General features: G+C 47.2%; 1 protein-coding gene across 2 annotated transcripts in view; it reads right to left on the reverse strand.

Annotated features, from left to right (window-relative positions):
* Nucleotides 1–1,682: 1,682 nt before the first annotated feature.
* Piwil4 (piwi like RNA-mediated gene silencing 4) overlaps nucleotides 1,683–26,451 on the reverse strand; it is a 34,907-nt gene continuing 10,138 nt past the window's right edge. For both annotated transcript variants that reach the window (XM_041657786.1, XM_041657787.1), the window contains 15 exons: nucleotides 25,184–25,264; nucleotides 24,315–24,512; nucleotides 22,735–22,846; nucleotides 18,595–18,718; nucleotides 16,969–17,086; nucleotides 15,503–15,614; nucleotides 13,576–13,760; nucleotides 10,976–11,048; nucleotides 9,433–9,633; nucleotides 8,276–8,379; nucleotides 5,616–5,686; nucleotides 4,244–4,402; nucleotides 2,995–3,118; nucleotides 2,456–2,603; nucleotides 1,683–1,799 (listed from right to left, as the gene is read on the reverse strand). In XM_041657786.1, the coding sequence (XP_041513720.1) occupies nucleotides 1,683–1,799; nucleotides 2,456–2,603; nucleotides 2,995–3,118; nucleotides 4,244–4,402; nucleotides 5,616–5,686; nucleotides 8,276–8,379; nucleotides 9,433–9,633; nucleotides 10,976–11,048; nucleotides 13,576–13,760; nucleotides 15,503–15,614; nucleotides 16,969–17,086; nucleotides 18,595–18,718; nucleotides 22,735–22,846; nucleotides 24,315–24,512; nucleotides 25,184–25,264 (1,927 nt within the window). The remainder of the gene's footprint in view (nucleotides 1,800–2,455; nucleotides 2,604–2,994; nucleotides 3,119–4,243; nucleotides 4,403–5,615; nucleotides 5,687–8,275; nucleotides 8,380–9,432; nucleotides 9,634–10,975; nucleotides 11,049–13,575; nucleotides 13,761–15,502; nucleotides 15,615–16,968; nucleotides 17,087–18,594; nucleotides 18,719–22,734; nucleotides 22,847–24,314; nucleotides 24,513–25,183; nucleotides 25,265–26,451) is intronic.

Genomic DNA, 26,451 nt, shown 5'->3' on the forward strand with positions numbered 1-26,451 from the left:
GCAAGGAGGAGTGCTGGTGAGCAGGGAGGACTCCAGCAGGGAAAGAGTGCTGGTGAGCAGGGAGGACTCCAGCAGAGGAGTGCTGGTGAGCAGGAAGGACTCCAGCAAGGAGGAGTGCTGGTGAGCAGGGAGGACTCCAGCAGAGGAGTGCTGGTGAGCAGGGAGGACTCCAGCAGAGGAGTGCTGGTGAGCAGGGAGCACTCCAGCAGAGAAGTGCTGGTGAGCAGGGAGGACTCCAGCAGGGGAGGAGTGCTGGTGAGCAGGGAGCACTCCAGCAGAGGAGTGTTGGTGAGCAGGGAGGACTCCAGCAGGGAAAGAGTGCTGGTGAGCAGGGAGCACTGCAGCAGAGTGCTGGTGAGCAGGGAGCACTACAGCAGAGGAGTGCTGGTGAGCAGGAAGGACTCCAGCAAGGAGGAGTGCTGGTGAGCAGGGAGGACTCCAGCAGAGGAGTGCTGGTGAGCAGGGAGGACTCCAGCAGAGGAGTGCTGGTGAGCAGGGAGGACTCCAGCAGAGGAGGAGTGCTGGTGAGCAGGGAGGACTCCAGCAGAGGAGGAGTGCTGGTGAGCAGGTAGCACTCCAGCAGAGGAGTGCTGGTGAGCAGGGAGGACTCCAGCAGAGGAGGAGTGCTGGTGATCAGGGAGGACTCCAGCAGAGGAGGAGTGCTGGTGAGCAGGTAGCACTCCAGCAGAGGAGGAGTGCTTGTCAGCAGGAAGGACTCCACCAGGGGCAAAGTGCTGGTGAGCAGGGAGGACTCAGCTGGGTAGCCGTGGTGCACCCCTTTAACCCCAGCACTTGGGAGGCAGAGAGGAAAGGGATGGGTAGTAGCTGCAGAGGAAGATGGTTTCTGTTTTAGGACATATGAGAGAAAGGCCTGTTTATATGTCAGTGGTCAGGGAGGAAAAACTGGTGATCTGCAAACAGAGATGCCACCTTTTGTGGCTGGCAGGGGTGGTTCTGGAGCAAAGGTACAAAGTCATCCACTATGGGCTTCTTAGTGACAGGGAGGCCACAGCACAAGAGCCCTGGTGTGCAGGTGGATGCAGCTGCACCTGGTCAGGTCCTCTCCTGGGGCTTCTGCCTTCCCTGAGTGGGAAGTCAGGCTGGGCTCCAACACAGGGAACTGCTGCTGGGCCAATGAGATCCTGTCACAGACCAAGCGCTGGGTCCTGTTTCAGAGGCAGAAAATTCATTGACAGAGGGTCCAGTGGGCGTGTCCATGGCACAGCTACTTTAACTCCAGGTTCAAGTCTCTCAACTTCCCAGTAACACCAAACGCAGACATGATGCTCATATCGTCTTTATTTAAACCACTCTACAGACTACGCCACAATATTTAGAAAACTCTGAGAACCCCAGGAAGTTAGAAGTCCCTTAGCTACCATCAAAAGACCAAGCAAACATTGTTTTAAAATTTAGTTAACTGTGGTGATAAATTCTAAATGCCACAGTAGTGAGAATTCACTTAAGCATCCGGAAAAAAAAAAAAGCAACAAGACAGTAAACAAGGACAAAGTTCAAGGACATAGATGGATGGAAAAAAGCCATAAGAAACCCATTACTTAAAATTAGGTTCAACCCTCTTTAGGCAGCAAGAGCCCTGAGCTTTAGGCAGATTTGTACAAAACACAGAAACTTCCCCCCCTCCCCCACGTCTCCATCGAGCCCTGCTATTGGCCCAGTGCTTACAGGTAGAAGAGATTATTGGCTAATTCCAAACTTGGTTCCTTATGAATGCTTTGTGCCACCAGGAAGGTCAGCTTGTGTGCGTACTGGCAGGGTGCAGGGACACTGATTAAGCCCTGGGGAGGAAAGGAAGTGACAGCATTGTAGAGATAAACCTGTTTGTCCTTCAAAGTGATTTTTTTTTTAATTAGTCTCCTTTTCACCTACTGGTTACTTACCCAATAGAGTGTGTCCGAGATAAATGATAATAAACTTAGCCAACAGAAGGCAGCCCCGCCCACTGGAAACTTCAGCTTGCTGGCAAGATGGGTTGGTGGGGGGCGGGGGTTTGCCTCAGTAGTGGGAGCCGGGAGATACACGTGCCCACCTAAGCTTTCTGTGATCTCGTGTTCTAGAGGGGCTCAGAGCAAGCCTGGGCCTAATGCATAGGCATACAGGCAGACCATGACTTTTAACCTCACCAGGGACAGTCATGCTGGCTTCACGTCTCTCGTGTGTAGCACGAACTGACAAAACTGCTATCCCCAGTCTTGCCTGGGGTAGTGAGTGGGATTAAAGTCCTGTGGGGACCAAACCTGGGGCTGTTGAGATGCCTCCTGCGGTTCTACTTCCTTGACTGAGTGGGCTCCTCCAACCCTGAATTTAAGGACTCCTGTGTCCACTCCTCCCTGTGAAGTCAGGAGTAGGGAGCAGGAGGGAGGGAAAGGACATGGCAAGTCCCAGGCCCTAATCTTTAGCATCACCCTCACTTCAGTGAACAGCTGTTACTCACCTGCCAGTTGTAGTAGAGATGGCATAGTTTGAAGGTCAGTCTCTGCATGTGGTCAGGCTTCAAGCCATTGTCGTCATAGATGACGTTATAGTAAGTGGGACTAACAGTCCCCCGGTTAGTAGTCTGGCTGACCAAGTAGAAGTCATACCTGCAGAGAAACGGGGGAGTGGAAAGGGGTCACAAAGCAGGGTCAAACTGAAACAATGTCAGTCTGGGGGCGGGAGGTTCATTAGAGAGCCAAGCACTTGCTGTGTGTGCAAGCCTGACACCCTGAGCTGGGTCCTGTAGCACATATGTCTACACAAAGTCAGATGTGGCTGTATGCCTGTCGTCAGTCTCAGCACTGAGGAAGGAGGGACGGCCCAGCCAACCCCTCATCTCCAGATGCAGTGAGAGACCCTGTCTCAACCAAGAAGGTGGGGTGCAATCCAAGACATCTGCTATCAAACTCTGGCCTCCACACGAGCGTGCACACCTGTGCACACACTCAGACACCCACGTACAGATACACACACACACAGTTTCCCAGTGACACTTGCCACTCAGTGCGTGTTGCTTCCGAGTCCACAACAGTGCCAAGCGGGGGGTTCTTCACGGTGCGGTCTGTCTCGGAGAAGAACCGCAGCAGGCATCTCTTCCTCACCACAACCACTGAGAGTCTGCTGCTGCCGCCGCCGCTGCTGCTGCCGCCGCCGCTGCTGCTGCTGATGCTGTTGGTGCTGCTGCTACAACCGAAAAGGTGGAAATAAGGGCACTGAGACCCAGCCAAACAGTTCTGGGTCTTTCTGGTCAGTTTGTAAGAGAAACAAAAGGAAATTCATTCTAAAAACACCACAAAACAAAATAAAAGTCACCGACGAATCCTCATTCTCTAGACAGACATACAATTATTCTCAGTTAGGGTCTATCTGGATTGGTAACAAAAAAGAAACTGTCAGTTTGGCTGTAGCTGTGGGTGGCATTGTCAGTATGCTGTCTGGCTTTCCCACCGCTGTACCAGGAACAGCCCGAGCCTCGGCCATTCCTCTGTGGCTGGCGACCATGGGGCTTTGGCTAACCATGATGGGAGTGTGTCCATACCCAGATTGCCTGGGAATAAGACAATCCCTAAGAATTTTAAGACCCAGTTTGAGAGCATTGTCCTGGCTCTTTCCCATTCTAGGATTTTCCTTGCATCCTCCCTCCCACAAAAAACACTGAAGAAAACTGCTCACGACAACACGAGATCTAGCAGTAAAAAATGACCAGGGCAGCTCATGATCAAGACAGTCCGGCTTCTGCCTGCAGAGACTTCCCTCGCCCCTGTTCATGACTTATCTGGGTACTGGTGGTTGCATCAGAACCTCTGTCTCTGTGTTAATTTCAGACTCAAATTTTAAATCACAGCTCCCCGTCCCCAGTGGAGGATTAATACATACACAGCATCTTTGATACCCTGACCCCCTGATACTCTTGGAAACACTCTGCAGCTGCTTACCTCACGGTGCCTGACTCAAGCCCCCCAAAAACTTACAGCACCGGGATATTAGTATTAGACTACACTCCAGTCTCAGAAAAACCCATCCATGTAGGTACGGCACAGAAACACAACAAAACTTCACTGCCTAAAAAGTAAGTCATATTGACAAAGCACTCGTTCAGCATCATGGCCATACACGTTGTGAGTGTCAGAGAGGGAACAGAATACCTGGATCATGGCCGGACATGTTGTCAGGGGCAGAGAGAGACGGGGAACAGAATACCTGGATCGTGGCCGTACACATCGTGAGTGTTAGAGAGAGGGAACAGAATACCTGGCACCTGAGCCACACTCAGCCACACTGCTCAGCAGCTGCGGGATTTCATATTCCAGCACCGCCTTCAGCTGCCCGTTCCCTACGCCATCTCGGTACACGATTATCCGCGAAGGCAAATCATGGTTGTGCTTGTACCACTTGTTGAGAGCTCCTGGAGAGTGTTAATGAGAAGAGAGTCATCTGTCAGGGCTACCAAAAATAACATCACGTTTAAGTAACTTTGCTTTTTCAGACCACGGTAAAATGAGAAGACTTAGTTTTGGGTTGTATCTGCAATAACATAAAAATGGCTAACAAGACTATTCCTTTATCTCTGCTATCTGAGCAATCACAAGGGTTTCTGTGGCATAATACACTCTTAAATTTAACATATTTCTTTAGCCAAATTTGAATACTGAAGTGAGAAAACAAAATTTAATTCACGCAGTGGACAAATGCCTAAAACCAAATTAACACTAATTCAACTTTAAGTCTTTGAATCTGCTCGAGACAAGCTGGATTTGTTGGTATCGTCTTCTTCCCTAATGAGAATAAATATGAAAACACAAGGAAGTGACTCCGGAATTCTCTCAAAGCCGCTCTTCACGCCGACTCCCGATCCAAGTCTCACAGATGGGACGGAGTCTGAACCATCTCCACCCACTCTAACCATAACCTGCTGCGGAGTAGGCACCAGATGGCAACTCCTCACGAGAGAGGCTCTCGGTGGAACGGCTAAACATGGGCCAAGTTTCTAAATGAGGAGAAAGTCATAGGATGCGGTAATTCCTTTTTGTGTGTAGAGGGCATAATCTGTTTCAGGAGCCTTTACTGCCTAGGAAAGGGGTTTGGTTTGACAGAAGATAATCACACTTCCAAGAGCAAGCCCAACAAGGATCATCAAGTTCACTTAAAAGACATCCCAACCCCTCAGGTTTCGAGACTGAAAACCATAGATGAGAACAAAGCAGAGACACATATACACATATTGCTCAATGGTAAAGGCCAAAGTGGCTGGGGCTGGAAGAGGACACAGCCCCTCACTTCCTGTCTTCCCTGTCTTCCTCCAGTATACCACACTTCTTCGAGCACATCTATCCTCAGGGCGAAAGGCTGGTTTTCCTGTGCAGAATTAATGTTGCCTCCTACCCTCATTTTTCCAGTACAGGCCTCACTCAGCCTCAAACTGTTGGCTAGGGTCACCTGCGTAACCACACGCTCTTGGCTTGGGGTGCTGTGCTCAGCACACACAGCAACACAAACACTACACTATCTGTCAGCACACAGATGTGGGGTCTCCAACTGGGTGAGAGCTGAAGGTCCGGGCATTTGCTGCCAGCAGTCTGTGGATTTGGGGTGTCCCCAGAGCCCACCCCATCAGATACCAGTCATGCAGACTTTTAAGCAATCTGCAATGTCGGCTGCCCTTCTCTGGAGAACACATCGGGAAAACCACCTGAAATAAACAAAATGCAAACGTGAAACATAACGTCCAGACCCCGCTACAACACACCCGTGAAGTCATAGACAGACGCCGGCCGCAAACACTAGGCTCCCATCTCTGCATGCTGTCTACTACAACCATACTAAATGGTCCTCTTCCTAGCCTACAGCCATCCTTCAGTGCTGCCATCTGCATTCAAACCCTGACCAGGAACTCACTCCAACAGCTACCTGTTGACAAATCCAAACCTGAACTTCTCCACCTGCGGCAGGAGAGTTTAAAGGGCAGTCCTTAGCACCTCCTAAAGACAACAACGGTCTGGAGGCAGGCAGTGCAGACACAGGCTCACACCTGCACGGCAAACTGTGTGCTAATTTAGCGCATCGTCTGCTCAAAAATATTTAGAGATTCCTCAAGCTTGAACCCAGTCCTAGCGATGACTCTTCAGAATTACCATCTCAACAAGTCAGCGGGTGATTTTGACAGTGGTTAATTAGAGGTACATGGGAAATGAAAGTCAAGACTTAGTGTGTCAGGACGTGGATATGAAGGGTCCCCTCAAAAGGCTTGAGTGCTGGAGGCCTGCTCTTCAGCTTGTGGCACTAGGGAGAAGTGACTCTACCAGAGGGTATGGCATCGGATTGACCCACAGAACCAAGCTGAACCAACAGGTAAGTGTGCTCTGAGGAAGGAGGCTTTGCTGGATGCAGGTCACTGAGGACACACCTCTGAAGGGTACGTCTGTCTCTCTCGACCCAATCTCTAATGCATCTTGCTGTCTCTGCTTCCTGCTGCCCTGAGGTGAGCAGCTGTGCTGAGCGTAGACCCAGATGTTCAACCTCATCTCAGACCCAGAGGATGGGGCCGGGAGACTGCCTGACACCTCTGCACAAGCAGAATCGGGTTTTCCTCCTCTAAGAGCTGTTCTCAGACTCCTCACACCAACAGGAAGTGATTAATACGTTTTGCCATCATTGTCCCAGTTCCCTATCTGTAATTAAGGTAACACAATTACAAATGCGTCTCAATCTCGAGTGACATCAAGATGGCAGAGCCGGTGCTCTCTCAGATCCGCGTGAGAAATGACTGACGCTCTTACAGGAATCACACACCACCTGCAATGGGTTGTGTCCGTGCAAGCAAAGTATGTACTCTTCCTGTATCTTACAAGTGCAGCTCCACACCTACCACTAATTTAATGGAGTAAATCAAACTGAGACCAGGAAACAAAGACTTTGCAAGCAGCTGCTACGGCCTCAAAATATATTATTTAATTAAAAATCCTGAAGTAATTCTAGGACTACAATGTAACAAGAGCCAGAAGCCTGTTCTAGGCTTTTCTACCTTTGTCCCGCCTTTAACAGCCTTTTGCATGACCCACACATGGAGCATGTCCAAGTGCTGACAAGGAAGAGAACTGCATGTACAGAAGCATGCACTTCAGGTTGCAATGCTGATGCTCTAATGTGACAGAGCCCCACAGAAACCTTACGAACTAGTCAGTCACTCTCGCCATCTTATGGGTAACTACGGGGCTTGTACGTAACTAGACCATTGGGCCTCAGCTGCAGAGTGAAAAGCAGACCAGGCAGAACTGAAAGCAGTCTGTTTTCAATTCTAAGGTGTTTTATAGAGTGCACGAGCGCTCCTCACCCACACTCAGAACAACAGGCACAAGGCTTCCCAGCATTCAGGATCCAGAGATGTGGCTGGAGTACAAACAATAACTCACCCCAGCGAACGTGCAGAATGGCTTTAAACCGAGGCTCCATTTTACTCTACTAGTGCCGTGTAATTCATTAATTTAACTATCTGCATTTAAAATAGGAGTAAATGATAAAGACTGGTATGTATGTCATAAGTTCGTCAAAATGTATTAAAAATCTGGTGGAGGAGCAGGTGAGGTGGCTCAGAAGGTAAAGGCACTCAACACCAAGCCTGACGACCTGAGTTCAATCCCAGGCCCCAGATGGCACAAGGAGAGAACCAACTACTGTCTTCTCCTACAGTTGTCTTCTGACCCCCACACACCATGGCATTTGTGTTTCCATATACATGCATAAATTAATAAAATATTTTAAAATGTAACAGAACAATCATGGGGTGAACTGATAAAGTATATTAAAAATATAATTAAATATCTATACCAATGGTTCTCAACCTTCCTAATGCTGAGGCCCTTCAATACAGTTCCTTATGTTGTAGTGACCCCAACCATAAAATTATACTACTTCATAACTGTAATTTTGCTACTATTATTAATTGTAATGTAGATATCTGATATGCGACTCCTGTGTAACGGTTTCTTGGGGTTGCAACCCACAGGCTGAGAACCACTGGCCTATGCTATTAATATGTGCTACTTTAAACTTCAAAGCACATTCTAACAATAATTTTAGCATATATATACACACATATACACATACACATATATACACATAAATATTGGAGAATTTCATGGTCTGTTCCTAGATGAAGGTAATTGTATTTCTCCAGGGTAAGCCACTGAGAGGTTATCCAGCCCCAAGCTGTCATCCCTAAACACATATTCACATAAGCAGTCCCAAAGGGACTCAGAGGGTCAGGAGGAGCTTATGGTACCTGGTGATCCTGGAGTTAATGCTGGCTACAAACCCGACAACTGCCACATCCTTATTGAGAGCATCTCTGCAGATATCAACACCCACTACCATCAGGGACTTCAACTGTTAAATGAAGGCAGTCGTGATTTAATGGCATGAGCATTTAAACAATCTCTCCAGTTAGCACATTATTCACATTAAGTTGTACGCCCAAGAAACCAAGCTCCAGATGGGACAGTTAATTAAACCTGACACCAAAGAAAGAAAGATGGAGGAACATCATGATAGATACTTCGCTGAAGGGCCTAATTGGCCATCTGCCTTCTGGGAGTGGGTGAGGGGCAGAGGGGGGCAAGGAAGGTGACAGTTCCTCCATTCTCTACCTATTCAGGAAGATCTGAAGATGAACCCCACTCCTGTTTTCCCAACTGCTGGCTGAGGCTCCTCGCTTAGCTATGACCACATTTGCGACGGCTGAGGAGGTACGAGGGACAGGCAGCATTGCTACTTCCCATTTGCTCACTCATGAGGCATCTGGTAAGTATCCACCACAGTGTGGGCAGTTCAGAGAGCAGGCTGTGTTTTCTCCGGGTACAAGGCCACTCTGAAAAGGCACACTGTACTAGACACACATCCAGAGAGCAGGCTATGTTCTCTCTGAGAAGGCACACTCCGCTGAACACATGTCAAAGTAGAGACTATGGGACAGGACTTAAAATGGCAGCCAGGAGAACCCAAACTAATCCTCCCCCAGGTCTGTGACACCTGAGAGTCTCTCCCATGAAGTTAGTCGGCAGCTAAACTGAAGCTCCTTGAGAGGAGGGGTGTGCCTCATCCCCTTTTGGAACTGCTCTGCCAAGGCTTGTGCAATGCCTATCCCAGGGGGAGCTCAACCACACACATCAGAAAGAGTGGACCACAGGGGATCACAGGTTTACATGCCCATTGTATTAACAGCCAGAAGCAATTTGGATCCAACCAAAAGTATGTTGGCTGCCTGCACATACCACAGCACTAAATTCTCTAAGGAAACTGGGCATCTTCAGGAGATCTGAGAACTAGCCCTCTGCCCCCAAGCTATCAACGGGTAACTGAGACACTGGGATCACAGGATACTATCGCTAATAGGATCTGGAAAGGACTGGCCATGAAAAAGGAAACTGTGCCTGTCCTCACCGGAATCTCCACGGCCCACAGCTCGCCACCAAGTTTGCAGGTCATCTGCAAGGCAATCTTGGTGGCCACACTCATCATCATTCCTTGCTTAGTCAGGGTCCGGGAGAGCACACACTGGCTTGGGATCGGGCAGTCAGAGCTCAGGTATTTTTTAATGGAGTCATAGTAGTTCTTCTGATTAGAAGGCAGAATGCACATCACCTAAAAGCAAAAGGACACCAGATCAAACCCAGCCGCTTACACTTCTGAACAGCTTATGGGCAACATGTAAGTGGAGGTTCTGCAAACATCCTGGAAGCTGTTTAAACATTCTCTGTCTCTGAACAGGTCTGGCAGGAGAGTCAGGACAAAAGCATGAATTCTCTAGATACCGTGTGCCCTATGTGCCCAAGAAGCAAAAGCAAACATGGCTGTGGATCCCTTAAGTTGGCATGGAGCCATTGATAAGTGAATCTGTACCACTTGAAATGCCATTTCACTTGGCCAGTTTTCACTCTGGCAAAGGCAGCTAACTACACGGCATTCAAGCTGTGGATACAGCCATGCTTCCTCCTCATCCTCTCCTGAACTCAATAGTCTCCTCAGACCCCTTTCTTGCATGCTCTTTCTCCAAAGGTTAGCTGGCCACCCTGTGGTTCTTGTTTTTAGGACATTTGTATCAAGAACAGTCAAGAGTAAAGGGCATCCTGTAACAGACACTCAAAAGGTTACAAAAAAAAAAAAAAAAAAAAAAAAAAAAAAAAAAAAAAAAAAACGACAGGAAATGCCAGGAACTCTGGGTTCTGGGAAAAATCATAAATTTTTGTGCAAAGAAAGGTTTGCACTTTTCTGCACAGTTTTACATTCATTGAATTTAATGTTCTTAGAGTGAGAATTATCTTCATTTAATATACTATCCATTGAAGTGTGTGTGTGTGTGTGTGTGTGTGTAGCAGACAGAGATAACCACAGCAGTCTGCAGGGAAACTGAACAGTTATGCAGGCAATTTCATGGCTCAGCTGTGGGGGCCCAGGCCTGAGAGATGAATAAACTACAAATTTTATTGTAAATAGAAAGCTTTCTACTAACAGGGAGGCCAATCTTAACTTTCCTGGAGTGTGATAAAATCATCCTTAGGCCCCAGTCTGCAAAGTCAGCAGACTTTACATGCATGCAAAGAAGGAGTAGAGGCACACATACACTGGCAAACACACATGCAGGCAAATAAGAACCCATGCACACACAAGTGAGTAGGCACATACACAAGGGCATGCACGCACATCACATACACGAGTACACACACACACACACAATCAGGCAAGCATCAGCTTTGGCCTCCAGGTCCCTGCCCTGCTTGAGCTCCTGTTCTGACTTCTTCAGTGATGAACTATGATATGGAAGCATAAGCCAGACAAGCCCTCTCCTCCCAGAATGCTTTGTTTCAACACAACAATAGTAACCCTGACTAAGACAGACAGTATGTTCAGAACTTTTTTTAAGACTTCAGACATAAGAAAGTATAAACATTGTGCATCTAAAGCCCAGAGCACAGGCCACACTCACCAGCTGCACATCAGGGTCAACGTGGAGCTGGATGGCTCGGAGGAACGCTGCCGGTCTTTCGTCTACTTTTATGCTACACGGAAAGATTAATTGTCCCTTAGTGACATGCAATCATGGGGTGTTAGAAAAAAATACTGATGGGCTCTTTAACAGACCAGCCACTTTATGAAAAGAAAATACCCTAGAGAAAAACGAAAACCTCGCCAATCTAGTTTCTCCAGAACATAATATGTCAAAATACTCAATGACCATTCGGTTAGCATATTAAAATTGGTATAAGTAGAAATTTTCTCAATTGTACAGAATCCCCTTAGTTAATAGTTCTGCTATTCAAAAAATGGGTTAAACATGAACTTCTGACATTTCAAACCCATAACTTAAAATGACTGAAGCAGGACTGAAATTCCCAAAATGCCTCAGGAATCAATTAATGGCTAAGGTTTTCGACTAATCCACACAAATCCCAAAAGAGGTGGTGGCGGCCATGTTTGCCCTTCCCTAGGGACAGCCTGTCAGTCAGCAAGTATTCCCAATTACATAATTGTATCGGGGCCAGAGGTTACAGGAACGGTCCCTACATCGGCCAGTCTAGTCTCTGGACATGAAATAAAATTATCTGCTCCCCACAGGCGGTGGGGAGGGGGAGAGAGGAAGAATCTCGATGCTCAGTGGTCTCAGTGCAGGAGGCCCAGCATATGGCAGGATTCCTGCCCTCTCCTAACAGCCACCTGAAGGACTGCAAGCCCTGCTTCAGCAAGTCAGTGGTTTGAACTTTCCCAATGCAGACTCTCACACCCCAGCTCAGACACAGGTGTCAGCACCAGACAGACATTTTAGATGAAAGGGGCCAGGCATGTGACTCTAGCAGGCAAATGGATACTTCACAGATGAGGAAAAGTGAAATAAAATAAAGTCTTCCTTATAAGAAAAGTCCAAAGTCATACGGGCACAGGCTTGCTCGCTGGACCTGTGTGCCCCACAGACTGCCCGAGCAGCCCGGGTTGGCTGACTGTGACCGCGACTTCTCTCCTGCTGTGTTAACTCCCAGCTTGGAGACACCAGAGAAGGGGAAACCCGAATCTGATGATTTGTCAGCAGATTCGGTGAGAAGAGGAAAATTCTAATGTGGTGTAGAAGGAGACTTTGGGAAGAGCTGTGGCTTTGGATGCTACATATGCTGCTGACGTAATTGTTAGTGTTTGCGGAGTAACTTCCCACAAGACGATAAGCGTGAGCCTGGCTCTACATCAAGGCCAATTTCATGGCTAAACGATATGTAGTTTTTTGAGCTTGACTGTGTCTGTACATATGTAAGTCTAAGTCCCTTTCTTCTTCCTTTCTGGCAGCCAACTGAGGATCTAGTGCACGGGAGTTAACACGCCACAGGATAACCTTGGTTTTTCGTTTGTCAGAAAGCTTTCCTAACATGCATCTTACCATAACTTTTTGAAGCCTAACTTCTACCAAGTCAGCCAAGAAGTGCAACGCTTTCTTTTTTGTTTGTTGTTTTGTTTATTTGTTTGTTTGTTGAGTCAGGGTTTCTATGTAGCTTTGGAGCCTGTCCTGGAACTGGCTCTTGTAGCCCAGGTTAGCCTCGAACTCATAGAGATCCACCTGCCTCTGCCTCCCAAGTGCTGGGATTAAAGGCGTGCACCACCACCGCCTGGCTACACTTCCTTTTTAATATCATGTTTACTGTTAAGTTTTATAAACAACTGACCTGAAGGGTTAAAGCAGAGAAGACACCACATGGACTATTCAGAATATAGACCCAACTGACAGTGAAAGATTCTGAGGGAATGAGACTTGCCCATAAAACAAACTTTTACAAAGACAGTAAAATATATTTTAGGGTTCTTAAAGATTTAAGTATTTTTGTTTTCTGTATATGAGTGTTTTGTCTGCATGCATGTCTGTGTACCACATGTGTGCTGGGTACCTTAAGAGCCAAGAAAAAGCCATCAAATCCTCTAGAACTTGAGTTACCTACACTTGGGAGCTGCCACTTGAGTGCTGGGAATTGAACCTGGGCCCAATGCTCTCAACTGTGGAACCATCTTCAGCCCCTAAATTTTAGCTTTATAAAGCAATTAAATAAATATAAAGTCTATCTTCTTGTGACTACTTTTGACATTTTAAGAAATATTGCTCCCCTCTCCCCAAACAGAAACATCAATGATGGCCTGGAAAGATAGCCCACAAGAGCAAGTATTTTCTTTCAGACGACCGAAGTTCATTTCCTAGCGCTCCCATTGGATAACTCAGAACCACTTTCTGACCCCACCTCTGCCTTACACAGCCATACCCATCATTTTATACAGTCAATTTTTAAAAAATAAACATTACTGAAATGAATGCTCTTTTATTTTTATTGAGACAGAGGTTCTCTGTGTAACAGCCCTGGCTGGCCTGGAACTCACTTTGTAGACCAGGCTGGCCTTGAACTCAGAGATCTACCTGCCTCTGCCTCCCGAGTGCTGGGATTAAAGGCGTGCACCATTACTACCTTGTTTAAAATGAATTGTTTATAGATATGCCAGGCATTATTTTCAACTTTCAAACCAAATTAATATACACAAAAAAATTCACCGTATTCTCACATTTTGGGGTAGCTCACGTTAAACCCCATGGGACTGCCAACTCTCCTCAAGCAGCTCAGGAGGCCGTCGATCAGGTTCTCAGCCCTGCTGCAGCATATGACCAACCATCTGTTCAAAGGCTCAGAACTCAAAACTCTGCAGGAGCGCATATCCTTGGACCAATCAGCAGCAGACGCGGGGTGACACTGAGGAAAACCGAGAGCCATTTAAAAACGCTTGTCACAAGAACAGCTAAAAGCTACGGGTGAGACACTATGCCTCTCACAGGACACGAGTTTCCTGGATGCAGAGGCATCGGGAGTCAGGCAAGGTCTGATGAGTCCTGTGTAGGTCACTGGGAATGAGACATACTGCTGGTGTCTGACTGAAAAAGAGATCTCGGCGTTCCCTTCCACCTGTTTGTCCTTTCTCAGGGACATTAGACTTGCAGCCTGTCCTCTTTGGACTTCTTGCTTAGAGCATTCAAAAGAATGACTACGGACGCTCTAAGGTTCACCATGCTCTGAGAGATTAGGCTCACAGGCAGGGGAGACTATTTTAGTGAGGAACAGCTACACAGCAGAGCAAAGAGGAAGCCGATAGTGGTTTCATACATGTATTTGTGTGCATGTTTGTGTGTGTTCAAAGTCCCAGGGATCCCGTGCCACTTCATCCCTCTGGGGAGGATACAGGTGTAACTGCTACACCTAGCTCTCCATGGCTTCTGGGGATCTGAACTCAGGTCCACTGAACCATCACCCAGGACCAAGGTCAACAGTTTTTGCAGAAGCAACGTGATGTTTCTCAGTTTTTACAACCTGAAGACTGACAGCAGAGAGAAGTGCTGAGAGTCAGGTGGCAGAGAGGACAAGTTTAGAATGCTTTGTCTTAGCCAAGCATTGAGCTCCAGTCACGGCCATCTGCATCAGGTGTATGGCTGGGACCGAGTGACAGGAGACTTAACACACAAACAGTAGGGAAGGCTGATCCCTCTATGTGCTTACACTGGGAACCACGCTCATTCCCGTGTGCAGGGAGCCCTGCTTGCTGACCTCACTGCTACTGTTGCTCTGTAGAGACCACAGTCCAGGACAAAGGGCCCACACACCATTAGTGCACTTGAGCCTTAGGGTCTGGTTTCAGAAAAAGCATGGGTCAGGAAGCTGATAACAGCCATCTGTATTCAAGTGGCCTCTACATTTTGACGCCCCTTTCATTTCTTCAACCAAAGCTCAGATGAAGTGTGATTTCTTTGTTCATGTCTCAGTCCACTTCTACCCAAGCACTGTGTCCAGGGCTCAGGTCCGTATGAATCGCTGGCCTTCTATGTGAAATTGGACAATGTCAGCTGTTAAAGTCACCCCCTCTCAGTTAGATATACTTGGGTGATCACACATGCTTGTTTTATGTTCATAAGAGAGACATAGACAGCCATGTGTGATTTGCAATGGTTTGAAATAGCAGCTATAAAAATACCCAAATAGCCAGGCGGTGGTGGTGCACACCTATTATCCCAGAAACTCAGGAAGCAGGGGGCAGAGGTAGTAGACGTCTGTGAGTTCAAGGCTGACCTGGCCTACGAGTTCAGGACTGGCTCCATAGATACTAAGAAACCCTGTCTTGAAAAATCAAAGAGAGAGAGACAGACAGACAGACAGACAGACAGACAGAGACACACACAGAGAGAGACAGAGAGAGAGAGAGAAGAGAAGAGAAGAGAAGAGGAAAAAAAGAAAAGAAACCCCAAATTTAAAACAAAAAAAAAACCTGAGTCATGCCCATTGGATGCTGCTAAATCCTTGCAACTAAACTGATACCAAAGAGAAAATCAAAAGAAACTCAAAATCTTAGGACAAAGACAGGAAGACAAGCCCCATTACCCTGCTAAGTGAGCCATCGTCCACATTTTCAAACAAACCCTTCCAAATGAAAAGAAACGACAGCTCACTGTGTGGTCGTGCAGCAGTATCTTCTCAGAAGGAACTACTCGGCCAGTCAGGGACATCTGGTTTCCAAACTGCAGTCCCCAGCTCTCAAGCTCAAAGCGAGCCACTTGGTTCCTGCAAACAAAGTCATTTCCAGTCAGTGTACCTCTGCTGAGGGCTTTAAATATCACACGTACAATATTATTGTATCATTACTGCTGAATTATTCAGGGGTGATATTCTATCTTTTAGAGCTTTTGGCTTCTATTTCTCATGATATCTATAAAATATATATAAATATTTATTGCGTCAACCACTGTGCCAACGAAGGACAGGAAGGGAGGGGAGGCATGCAGTAGGGCACAGGGGTTCCAAGGCAAACCCAGTTTCACAGATGACCTTGAACAGGCTTTCTGAAGGGCACAATGTAGATACTGTATCATACACTTGTAAAGATTAAAAATGGCAATTGTTTACCGCAGGGCTGCCTGCTGCCGCCAATCAGATACCACCCCAGAATAAACCATTTAGCAGAGGGACTATCTGGAGTTGGTATTTACAGATTTCTCCTGGGAACATTTGACTATATTGGCTTGGGAGCAGATGGGGAAGATAAAAGATGGGAGACAGGAATACAGCTTTATCTTCCAGACGAGACATTGCTGTGGGATGCCCCTCTGAACGCTGTGAATACATTTTATCACCATGGTTAATAAAGAAGCTTTGCTGGCCTATGGCAGGGCAGAATACAGCTAGGCAGAGAAACTAAACTGAATACAGGGAGAAGGAAGGCGGAGTCAGGCAGAAGAAGCCGTCAAAGAAGCAAGATGTGAAGTAACAAACCACGAGCCTCATATTAAATATAAAATAATAGAAATGGGTTAATTTAAGATGTAAGAGCTAGCTGGAAATATGCCTGAGCCTTTAGCCAAACGGTGTTGTAATTAATATAGTTAGTGTGTGATTATTCAGTCTGGGCAGCCAGGAAATGAAAAAGCAGACAGTTTACAAACCATGGTTGCGGTACACGTGAACCCACCGTGGGGTGGCTACCTGTATTAGACTAGTCTATCAGTGTGGACGGAGGAGGGGCTCAGCGGCCTTCACTCCTCCTCCTGGTGCCTTGAGCAGTCAATGGCTGCTGAGAGAGGGGAATCATCTTCCTCAGTGGCATAGACACTGGTGAATTGTCCTTGATCAGATACCCACACACCCTTCTGTGGGCAACGCAAAGTAAACACAATGGAACACCAGAAAGGTGTGGAAGTAAGAGGGTTTCTTGGGAAGAGGCTCAGTAGGACAGACAAGAACAATGGGGGACTATGATCAAAGTACATTATATATGCGTATATTTCATGTACTTGAAATTATTAAGAAATAAATATTTTTAACACAAAAAAATAACTTAGCTTCAGGAAAATCATAGGCTACACTTTGTGAGAGGAGAACTGAGGAGGCCAGCCTTATCAAGAGAACCTGTGGCCTGTACCTCTGCATGTCATCCACAAGCCGGGCCAGCTGCTGCTGCCGCGCCATAGGACTGAGCCGAGTTTCTTCAGCCACTGCCCGCATCAGGTGGAAATCTGAGGTCGCCTGGCTAGACATGCCTGTGAGAGGCAAGCAAAGAGATGCAGAGAATGAAGCAGACAGAAGGGCAAGCTTCCCATTCAAATTAATAAGAGGACCGTCCACAGAGCACTGCCCAGAGGGAGGCAAGCCCAGGGTCATCACAGTTCTCATAGCTGAGTGCGCTGGCTCACAGGAGCTCCAGGCTGGCCTGGGCTGCAAAGTGAACGCAAGGCCAGTCTAAGCTACATTATGAAACTGTCTCCTCTCTATAGTGCAATGTTTTTGCTCTTTTCTCTTCTGGCTATTTTTTTTTTGAGGGGTCTTCCACCCAAATAAATCACATACGGAGACTTATTCTTAGTTATGAGTACCTGACCTTAGCTTGGCTTGTTTCTAGACAGCTGTTCTTATCTTAAATTATCCTTTTGCCTCTGGGCTTTTTCCTTTTCTCACTTCTGTAAATCTTACTTTCACTCTTCCTCCATGGCTGCCTGGGTGGCTGAGTGGCTGGCCCCTGATGTCATATTTCCTCATTGCGCCTCCTCTTCGCTGGTTCTCCTGCAATTTGTTCTCTCTGTCTGCCAGCCCCACCTATCCCTGCTCCTGCCTCGCTATTGGCCGTTCCAGCCCCACCTATCCTTGCTCCTGCCTCGCTATTGGCCGTTCCAGCCCCACCTATCCTTGCTCCTGCCTCGCTATTGGCTGCTCCGGTCATTATTAGGACCATCAAGTGTTTTAGACAGGCAAAGAATCACAGCTTCACAGAGTTAAACAAATGCAACATAAACAAAAGCAATACATCTAAAAATAATATTCCCCAACACCCCCCTCTCTCTCTCAAAGAAGTTTTGGGCTGGAGAGGTTACTCAGTTGTTAAGAGCACTTGTTCCTCTTCCAGAGGACCCAGGATTGATTCTCAGCACCCACATGGCAGCTTATAACCATATGTAACTCCAGTCTTAGGGAATCCAATACCCTTTCTGACCACCTGGAGCACCAGAAACACATGTGATGCACATAGGCAAATCATCGGTATACATAAAATAAATAAATTTGGGGGCTAGAGAGACGGCTCATCAGGTAAGAACACTGGCTCAGGCAGACACTCAGGCAGGCTCTACTACACAGTGAGAACTGACACTCGGGCAGCCTCTACTACATAGTGAAAATTGCCTTTTGGAAACTGGTGGATGAAGAAACTAAGGGTCATTCTGATCTTAACAAAATAGCCTGATCCAAAAAAAAAAAAAAAAAAAGAAGAAGAAGAAGAAGAAAAAGAAATATCTCATGATTTCCTCGACTAGTAAACTTCACCAACACAGCAGAAAAGCAGCTCGGCCTCTGGCAATTAGTCAGAGGCTGCTCTGACATCATCAGTCTTCGAGCAGACTGCGTGTAGAAAAGAGGTCCCAGAGGACACGTCCTCCTCCCACTCGCCCAGCTATTGTCTACGCCACTTAAAGGGCCCCTTGTCCCTAGCTACTGGAACACTTTGGCATTCAGCTAACGTAAGGGGAGGCCAGCGGAGCTCGCACGTAAAGCTCACCTGTGAGAAAGCAGAGCTCCGGGATCAGGTGGACCATCCGAGGCTCCGTGTTATCATTCCTCTTTCTTTTCAGCAGACTAACAAGCACTGGCTGATTTAGGTCAGATAAGGTGATATTGTATTGCTATAAAATACAAGATAAATGAGGGGGCAGCAATCATGGATACGGAGCCGAGGGGCATCCTCCGTTACATCAAACCCTCCCCCCCAATGAGTCACTAAGTAAATCTTTCTACTACTCCTTACCACTTTCTTTCCAGGACTCATTGTTTAGACCTTTAATTATCATTTATTTTTAATTACATTTTAATTTAGTGTACTAGATTATGTATGTATGTTTGTGTGCGGGTAATTCATTTAAGTCACAACACAGCCGTGTAGTCTGTCATCTCCTTCCATTATGTGGATCCTGAAAATTCAGATTCAGATCACTGAGGCTTGGGAGACACCGTTTTTCCCCGCTGTGCCATCTCACTGGCCTTTATTACCCTTTAGATTGCAATGCCACTCTTAAGACTTAATTTCCTGCTTCTTCTGGGTTTCCTCCAGATTCAGAACAGCCCTCAGCTGCCTGTATACACGCTAGGGCTGAAGCAGATGCCCATGGTTCTAGACATCGAAACTCATCGTAACAACATCTACACACAAGCTGCAGGCAAAGGCTACAGTGTACTCAGTTTCCCGAAAGAACAAAGGGGTCTCTGGTACCCAGGATGGCACTATATAGCAGGGTGGTAGAAGCAGCTCAGAGCTGACAAGGGGGAATTTGATACCCAGCTTTTCTGTCCACTCCTCCTCTGTGGAATGAGGATGCTAGCAGTTCCCAGGTGAAAGAGTTAAACGCTGTGTGGTTTAGGATGAGTCCTCAGCAGCTGGCTGGTCACACTCCTCTCTGTCCCTTCCTAAACTTGAATTTCACCTTGCCCAAGGCCCATTTCCAAAGGTGAATCATGACTAACTTCCAGTAAAACTAATGACAGGGCTAGAATTATACAATTACAAGCTACAAAATACCTCGGTGTTGGGAATGTTATTTTAAGGTGTGTGACTTTTGTTTATGCTGCGTTTGTTTAACTCTGTGAAGCTGTGATACTTTGTCTCGAACACCTCATGGTCTAATAAAGCTCTGAATGGCCAGTAGCGAGGCAGGAGAGAGGTTGGGCAGGGCTGGCAGGCAGAGAGAATATATAGAAGGAGAAACCTGGGAGAAGGGGTTTGGAGGAGGAGGAGGGCATCAGAGGCCAGCCACTCAGCTACACAGCCATCGCGGAGTAAGAGTAACATTTACAGAAGTAGAAAAGGGGAGAACACAGGGGCCAAAGGGTAGATGGAATAATATAAGTTAAGAAAAGTGGGCAAGAAACAAGCCAAGCTAAGGCTGGATGCTTGTAAATGAGAATTAAACTCCATGTGTGATTCATCTGGGGGCTGGGTCCAAAGGGCATAACATCAAATTACAACACCCAGGAATTATGTTTTACTGATCATCACAATTATAATTAAGGGCATAATATGCAAACTTTTCTCTAGCCCAATAAGGACTTTGATTCTTTAAGATAAAAACCAATTCAGGAATCTGGGATCCCAGTCGCAAGCACAGCAAATGCTGGGAGAAAATGCTCAGAGAAGCCTTTCTTGAAAGTGCTTCTACAGGACTTCACTGGTTCAGTATAGGAGGCTGGAACACTTTCTACCTCTCAGGAACTAAGGTGGACACAGAAACCGAAGAAAAACAGCCCTTGACTTTTCTGATGACTACATTATCTACATAGCAAAGCTGCACACGTGACAGGGGACAGACAAAGCAGCGAGGAACCAGGTAGTTCCTGAGGGCTCCACAGTAGCAGGGCTGGGGTTGAACCCTTCACTCTGCGCCACGCCACAAGTCAAGGGAGCTTCGTGAAGGGGTCCAACCCCAAGAACAGAGAAAAGTCAAGAGTAATAGAATCTTACAGAACAGCTCTGCCAAACCCGGGCCACTTCAGAAAGAGGGTTTTCTACTCGTGGTGCAAAGCCAAGTATTCCTGACGCGGCTGTCCAAAGGTAGCTTTTCACCTTCTCCCTAAACCCAATTTTCTGAGAATTTTCAAATTTCTGCTTTGAAACTAAATAGAAATTTAGCCTGCATTTCCTGGTTCAGAAAGTAGGATGTTTGAAATCCAACATGATTCTGTCTCATTTCCTCCTTAACTATACAGAGATGCCAATTCACGACTGGAAAAAGGAACAGGTCTTTCCACGGTGCTCTTTTAGAAAATGACAGGTCCTAAAATACATTTGCTCAAGTAAGAACCAATTCACCAATGTGTGCAGAAACCCAGCCGTTTAACGGAGTCCAGGTTTAGAGCACAAACTCAGAGCCCAGATTATGCACGAGATACCTTCCAAGCTACCGTGCAATCAGCATTCCAAAGGCCTCTGCTGCTCTAAAGAAAATGTGCCCCAGAGACAATGCAATCCACTCATGCTTGCTTGCCTTCTGCATGAGTAACAGCAAAGTCAGGAGCTTGTCACAGACCAGGCAACCCTGGATCCTGAAGCGACACCCTGACCTAGTGGTAGAAGGGAAAGGTACCGTGGCTTCATGCGGTTATCTTGGGAACATGCACAGAGACTGGGCCATTTGTGACAAGCAAGAAGACAGGGACACGACAGGATGGCTGAGTCAGGCATGCTGAGGGAGATGAGGCTATAAGTTGGATGGGCCACGCTGTGATTCTACAGAGATGAGGGAGAGGAAGGTAGCAAGGGTCTCCACCACCTGCCTGTGCACACAGCATGCAGACATTAGGCTAAAGGCACTGGCCGCTCTACCACCATGCTCACTCTTACACTGCACCATGGCGGTAGGCACGGCTCTGTAACAGTGAGCTTAGTTAGGTCCCTCACTGAGCTCTGAGTGTAGTGCTTGGCCTAAGGTACACAGAGCTGCAGAACAGTGCTAAACACACCCCTGGGCAACATTTACAGAAAGCTTTCTCCAGTAACAGAGACAGGAGAGACGTGAAGCAAGGAGACCACATTACCTATCCTAATGGGGCCCCACACTAATGCGGTAGACTAGTCTGCCAATGGATTGCACCTAAGTGTGCTATGGAACAGGAACCCAGGCGACAATCCAAGGGGTCCAAAATAGTTTAAAGCAGCCGGACAGTGATGGCCCATGCTTTTAAAACACAGAACTGGGGAGGCAGAGTCAGGCAGATCTCTGTGAGTTTGAGGCCATCCTGGTCTACAAAGCCAGGACTGTTACACTGAGAAAAACAAACCAAAAAAAAGTTTACAGGCAAGAGAGAGGGCAGACCCTGCCCCCAGCAATGAAGCAATCAATGAGTTCAGGGATAGCAGGCCTGGATCAGCCCCACAGGCTCCCAGGGGACAAGCTGTCTAACTGAGAACTGAAGGTTCTCCAGGAACTTATCCAGGAAGAGGAAGCAATATACATGAACACGCACAGGACAGAGGCTGAGTCAGGTGCCACAAAGGCCAGGTCTCCATACTCACAATGGTTTATGAGAAGGGGGTGGGGGTTGCCAGATCAAAGCACCACTGGATGCTTACAAAGCTGTCTCTTAAGGCAGTGGGAGTCATGGAAACATTATAGCTTGGCTGTAACATGATCAGATATGATTTTAAGACCGATTACTACAGAAAGAAAAAATATAGGAGCCAAGCCAGAGACAGTGAGGGTGACAAGGGACAGTAAGTGAATTATGTGGGTGGCAGACTCGCCTTGGCAGTTCAGGGAATTTTCAGGAAGAGTGCTTTGGTCTACATTTGTGAAATGTCCCCTACAGACGCCTGTATTTGAACATTTGATACCCAGCTGGAAGCGTTGTTTTAGAAGGTTGTAGGAGCTTCTGGAGGTGGGGCAACATGAAGCGGGTCACAGGGGTGGGGGCAGTCCTGAGGTTTTATAGTCCAGCTCCATGTCTGGTTCATTCTGCAGTGCGACCAGCCAGCTTCCCACCCTGCCCAGTACCCCTACCCACTTCTTCCTCACCACAGAGGAACTGTAAACCAGAAGAAACCAGTCTCCCTTCACCCTGTTCCTGTGGGAAAGGTCACAACCACAAGAAAAGTAATTAAAACAGAGAACGTGGTCTCTGGGTTAAGAAGGGAGGCAAGAAGCACGCTTACCTGCTTGTAGTAATCCATGTACGTGATCTCAGAGCCGTCCCGCTTCTGAAATGCTTGTGTGGGCTTTACAGACCAGTCGATGTCATCAATACGGTATGTTTTGTTGTTGTATCTGGTAAATTTGAGACACTCTGAAAACACTTTGCCAAATCACCCTTAGCGTGTATGGCTACCACACCACAATCTTGAGTTAACTCAAAATACAAGATCCACTCCCGAGGTTACGGAAGACACGCTATAAACATAGTCACACCTTTGTACCACACAACCAGCTCCTAAACAAGAAGAGTGTGGATTCTTCAGATTTCTGCATTCTAACCGAGGCACTCGGCAAGTCAGAACCCACAGTGTTTGTCCCACTGACAGACTCTAGTTCCAGGTAAGTCATTCTTAAATTCCCAATGATGAAATCCCATTTGGCTTCCTTGCCCTCCTCTGGGGTCATATATCAATTCCCAGGTAATTTTCATGATATAAAAACCCAACACATCTGGCCAATCACACAATTCTGGTATCCTGGTGATCTCTTTCATCTTGGACTGACCCTCGGCCGAACAAGAACCAGTGAACAACCTAGACCATTCTAAGTTCCTTTTCTCTTTAGCACCATGATCTCCTGTGGCCTGGCCTGCGGCAGAAACCTCCAAGGCAGGTTTCCCAGAGCTCCAAGTACCATAAAAGGTGTCTCTAAGAGTGTGGGAGGCTAAAGCATCAGAATATACACGGGAAGGCAAAGGAAGCGTTCCTGTGCCCGGCAAGGCGAAATCCAGCCTGGCTGCCCCTCTGTTGCTCAGCCCAGGAAACCAGCTCTAAGATGACATTCCAGACCAGGCTAGTGAGCCACTGAGATGGTCCAGAAAGGAAATCAGTCTTTGACAAGCTCTTGAGAACTAAGGCATGCACCACTGTTGCCCATGGGAGTGCACTTCTGAGGGTTCCCTGATAAATTATTGAGCTTCCTCAGCCTCACATTGAATAAAAGGGTCTTTGGGGGGGAAAAAAAGAGAGAGAGAGAGAACCCAGGAAGATTCCTAAGCTGCCAGAGTTTGATTTGGCTCAGTGTTCAATGAGAGTGAACTGCACTGCTAAGTCGCCCAGCTTGCAAAGGCGAGAAGCATGACCTCTTGTCTAAGAGGTCTCAGAATCTCTAGTGGGCTGCAGCAGAGCATGCATTCTGTCTTGTAACACAACAGAATGACCATGAAGAGGTGGGTTCCAAGCAAAGCCGGGCAGGGAGTGGCCAGAGGAGGGGGATGGTTCTCAGAGAGTAGAAAGAGCTGGGTTTGGGGAGGCAAAGATGTGAAAGGGGGAACCAGACACTGGGAACCAGGCAGACGTACTGGAACCGCCCAGTGCAGGCTCTGGAGGGCCAGGATGACAGGATATATCATAGTCTTATTGACTTGGGTCGGTTCAGAAATCAGAGGCAACCACAGGAACAGACAGGCTTGCACAGGGGCGAGCCAATTGACACCCCCTCCCTTTACCCCCCAGTATTCTGGCCAATGTGACAGGGACACTCTGGATCCCAAACACCCCTAAATGTGCATTCCAGGTAGCAGTCAGGGGCCAGCGCTTACCGGGTGAGGACAATGAGCCCCACCAGCTGTTTCTGGCATGTCTCAGTGAAGTGGGAGGTGCTGGCTCTGAGGCAGAGATCAGTCATGAATTCCAGAACAGTCTCATTTCTCAGGACTTTGTAGCTCACGTCAGCATTTAACAGGAGTCTGCTTTCAAAGTGGGACACAGAAAAGGCAAAGCCAGGCCACAGGGACAACCTTCAAAATCAAATAAAAAACAACAAACACAGTACTGAATATTTAAAACATACTGCCGGAAAAACCTATAATAACGCAGTGAGCTTTCATTCTAGGTCTCTGAGGATCATAGCTTTGCTGTTATTGTTGTTTTGTCTTTTTCTTTTGTGTCATTTATTTCAGTTACTGACTGAAAACTCTAACTCGTTATAGCTGGGGTTTCTTTAAACAAATGTAGGATAAAATCCCTGTGAATAAGAATTTCAAGCTGAGCCCTGGCACTTACGTAAGACCCTGCATTTCTGGTAGGAGCTCTTCTGGGTGTTGCAGAATGCTCCCCAGGACCTCTGCCAGCTGCCCTGGCTGTGCTAACTTCCCTTCAGCACGGGCACAGGATGCTAGCTGTATTTCAGAATAAACGGGTCTGCTTCTGTTGTTGGCTCTCCGCAGAAAGCTGGGTTCCAAGTCCCCTCTAGAATTTACGACCTAGCACATGAACCAAAGAACACAAACTTCTAGCTTCCCATCTGGGCTTACTACTCCCCAAAACAAACAAAGCAAGAAAGAGTGTTTGAAAATTTCAAAAGTCCGTTACATTGCACGTTCCAGACATGTGACACCTCACGGGGGCGGGGGCAGCACAGCAAGGTAACTTACCGTTTTCCAGGGACAGAAAACATGAAGAAACCTACTTGTATTGGGGGATCTCCACTGGTTCTGAAGGCTTATAGAAGTTCCGTCCAATCTGGTACATTTTCAGCTTTTTAAAGAGCCTGGAAGTATAGTTTTGGAATCTGATAAGTATTCATAATAGCCTTATTCAACCTTCGGGGGCTGGGATGACAGCTCAGTGAATAAAGCACTTGTCACATGTGTGTAGAGGCCACGTAAGGCAGGACACAGGAACACAGAGTGGGGAAACAGGAGGCAGACACAGAAGACTCCCCAAGTTCATGGACCAGTTGGCCTGATGTCAGCAGCAGCCAACAGGAATGAGAACTTATCTCATACAGGGAGACGAGGACCAACAGACGAGCTGTCTCTGACTTCCACACACTGAAGCAAATGTGCACCCTCACACATGTACACACACACACACACACACACACACACACACACACACCACTAGAACAAACACTAAATATACATGAACTATAAGCCATACTTTAAAATGAGGTGGTTGACATTTTTACACATCTAACTACAATACAAGTCTGTGCAATTCTAATTCTCTGACCCCTCCTATGTTGAAAGGAAGAGGCTATTTGTTCTCTTTGTGCCCACACCGCTGTGACACTATCTATCTCCAGCCACTGTCTATGCCCACATCGCTGTGACACTATCTCCAGGCACTGTCTATGCCCCACATCGCTGTGACACTATCTCCAGCAACTGTCTATCCTAACCACCTCTGGCAAGGGGCGGTGGTATCCCATGTATGGGGAAAGGTTAGCAGTTCTGAGTCAGAACACAGGAGCACTAGCTCTGGTGACATGCCTACCGGTGTCACAGAGGTCAGTCTCCCATTCATAAAGCGGGGGTCTGTGTAGCAGTGCCAGCTCTGGGGAGCAAGGAACAGTATAATAAACACAGTGGAAAGCACCTTCCACACATCAGCTGGCCAAGCACAGTCCTCTCATGGGGAAGGAAGGGTCAAAGAGACTGGGTGAGACGTTTGACTAATGCTAGGAAACTGTATAAGGAGGAAGCTACTTTATGTGCTCAGATACCCTGGAAACCCCCAAACTTCCTGACCTCCTCCCCCTCAGTCTGTTGTTGAGCAGAAGGTGGCATCTCTACAAAAGGGTTCAGATACAGCATCCTGAAACACACAGTGCTGCGTGGAACCTGGCACACACACACACACACACACACACACACACGCAGTGCTGTGTGGAATCTGGCCCACATACACACACATACACACACACACACACACACACACATGCGCGCAGTGCTG

Source organism: Microtus oregoni, unplaced genomic scaffold, assembly GCF_018167655.1.
Source record: "Microtus oregoni isolate MIOR12 unplaced genomic scaffold, Mior012 000008F_ref0000371, whole genome shotgun sequence".
In the NCBI taxonomy this organism is placed as follows: Eukaryota; Metazoa; Chordata; class Mammalia; order Rodentia; family Cricetidae; genus Microtus; species Microtus oregoni.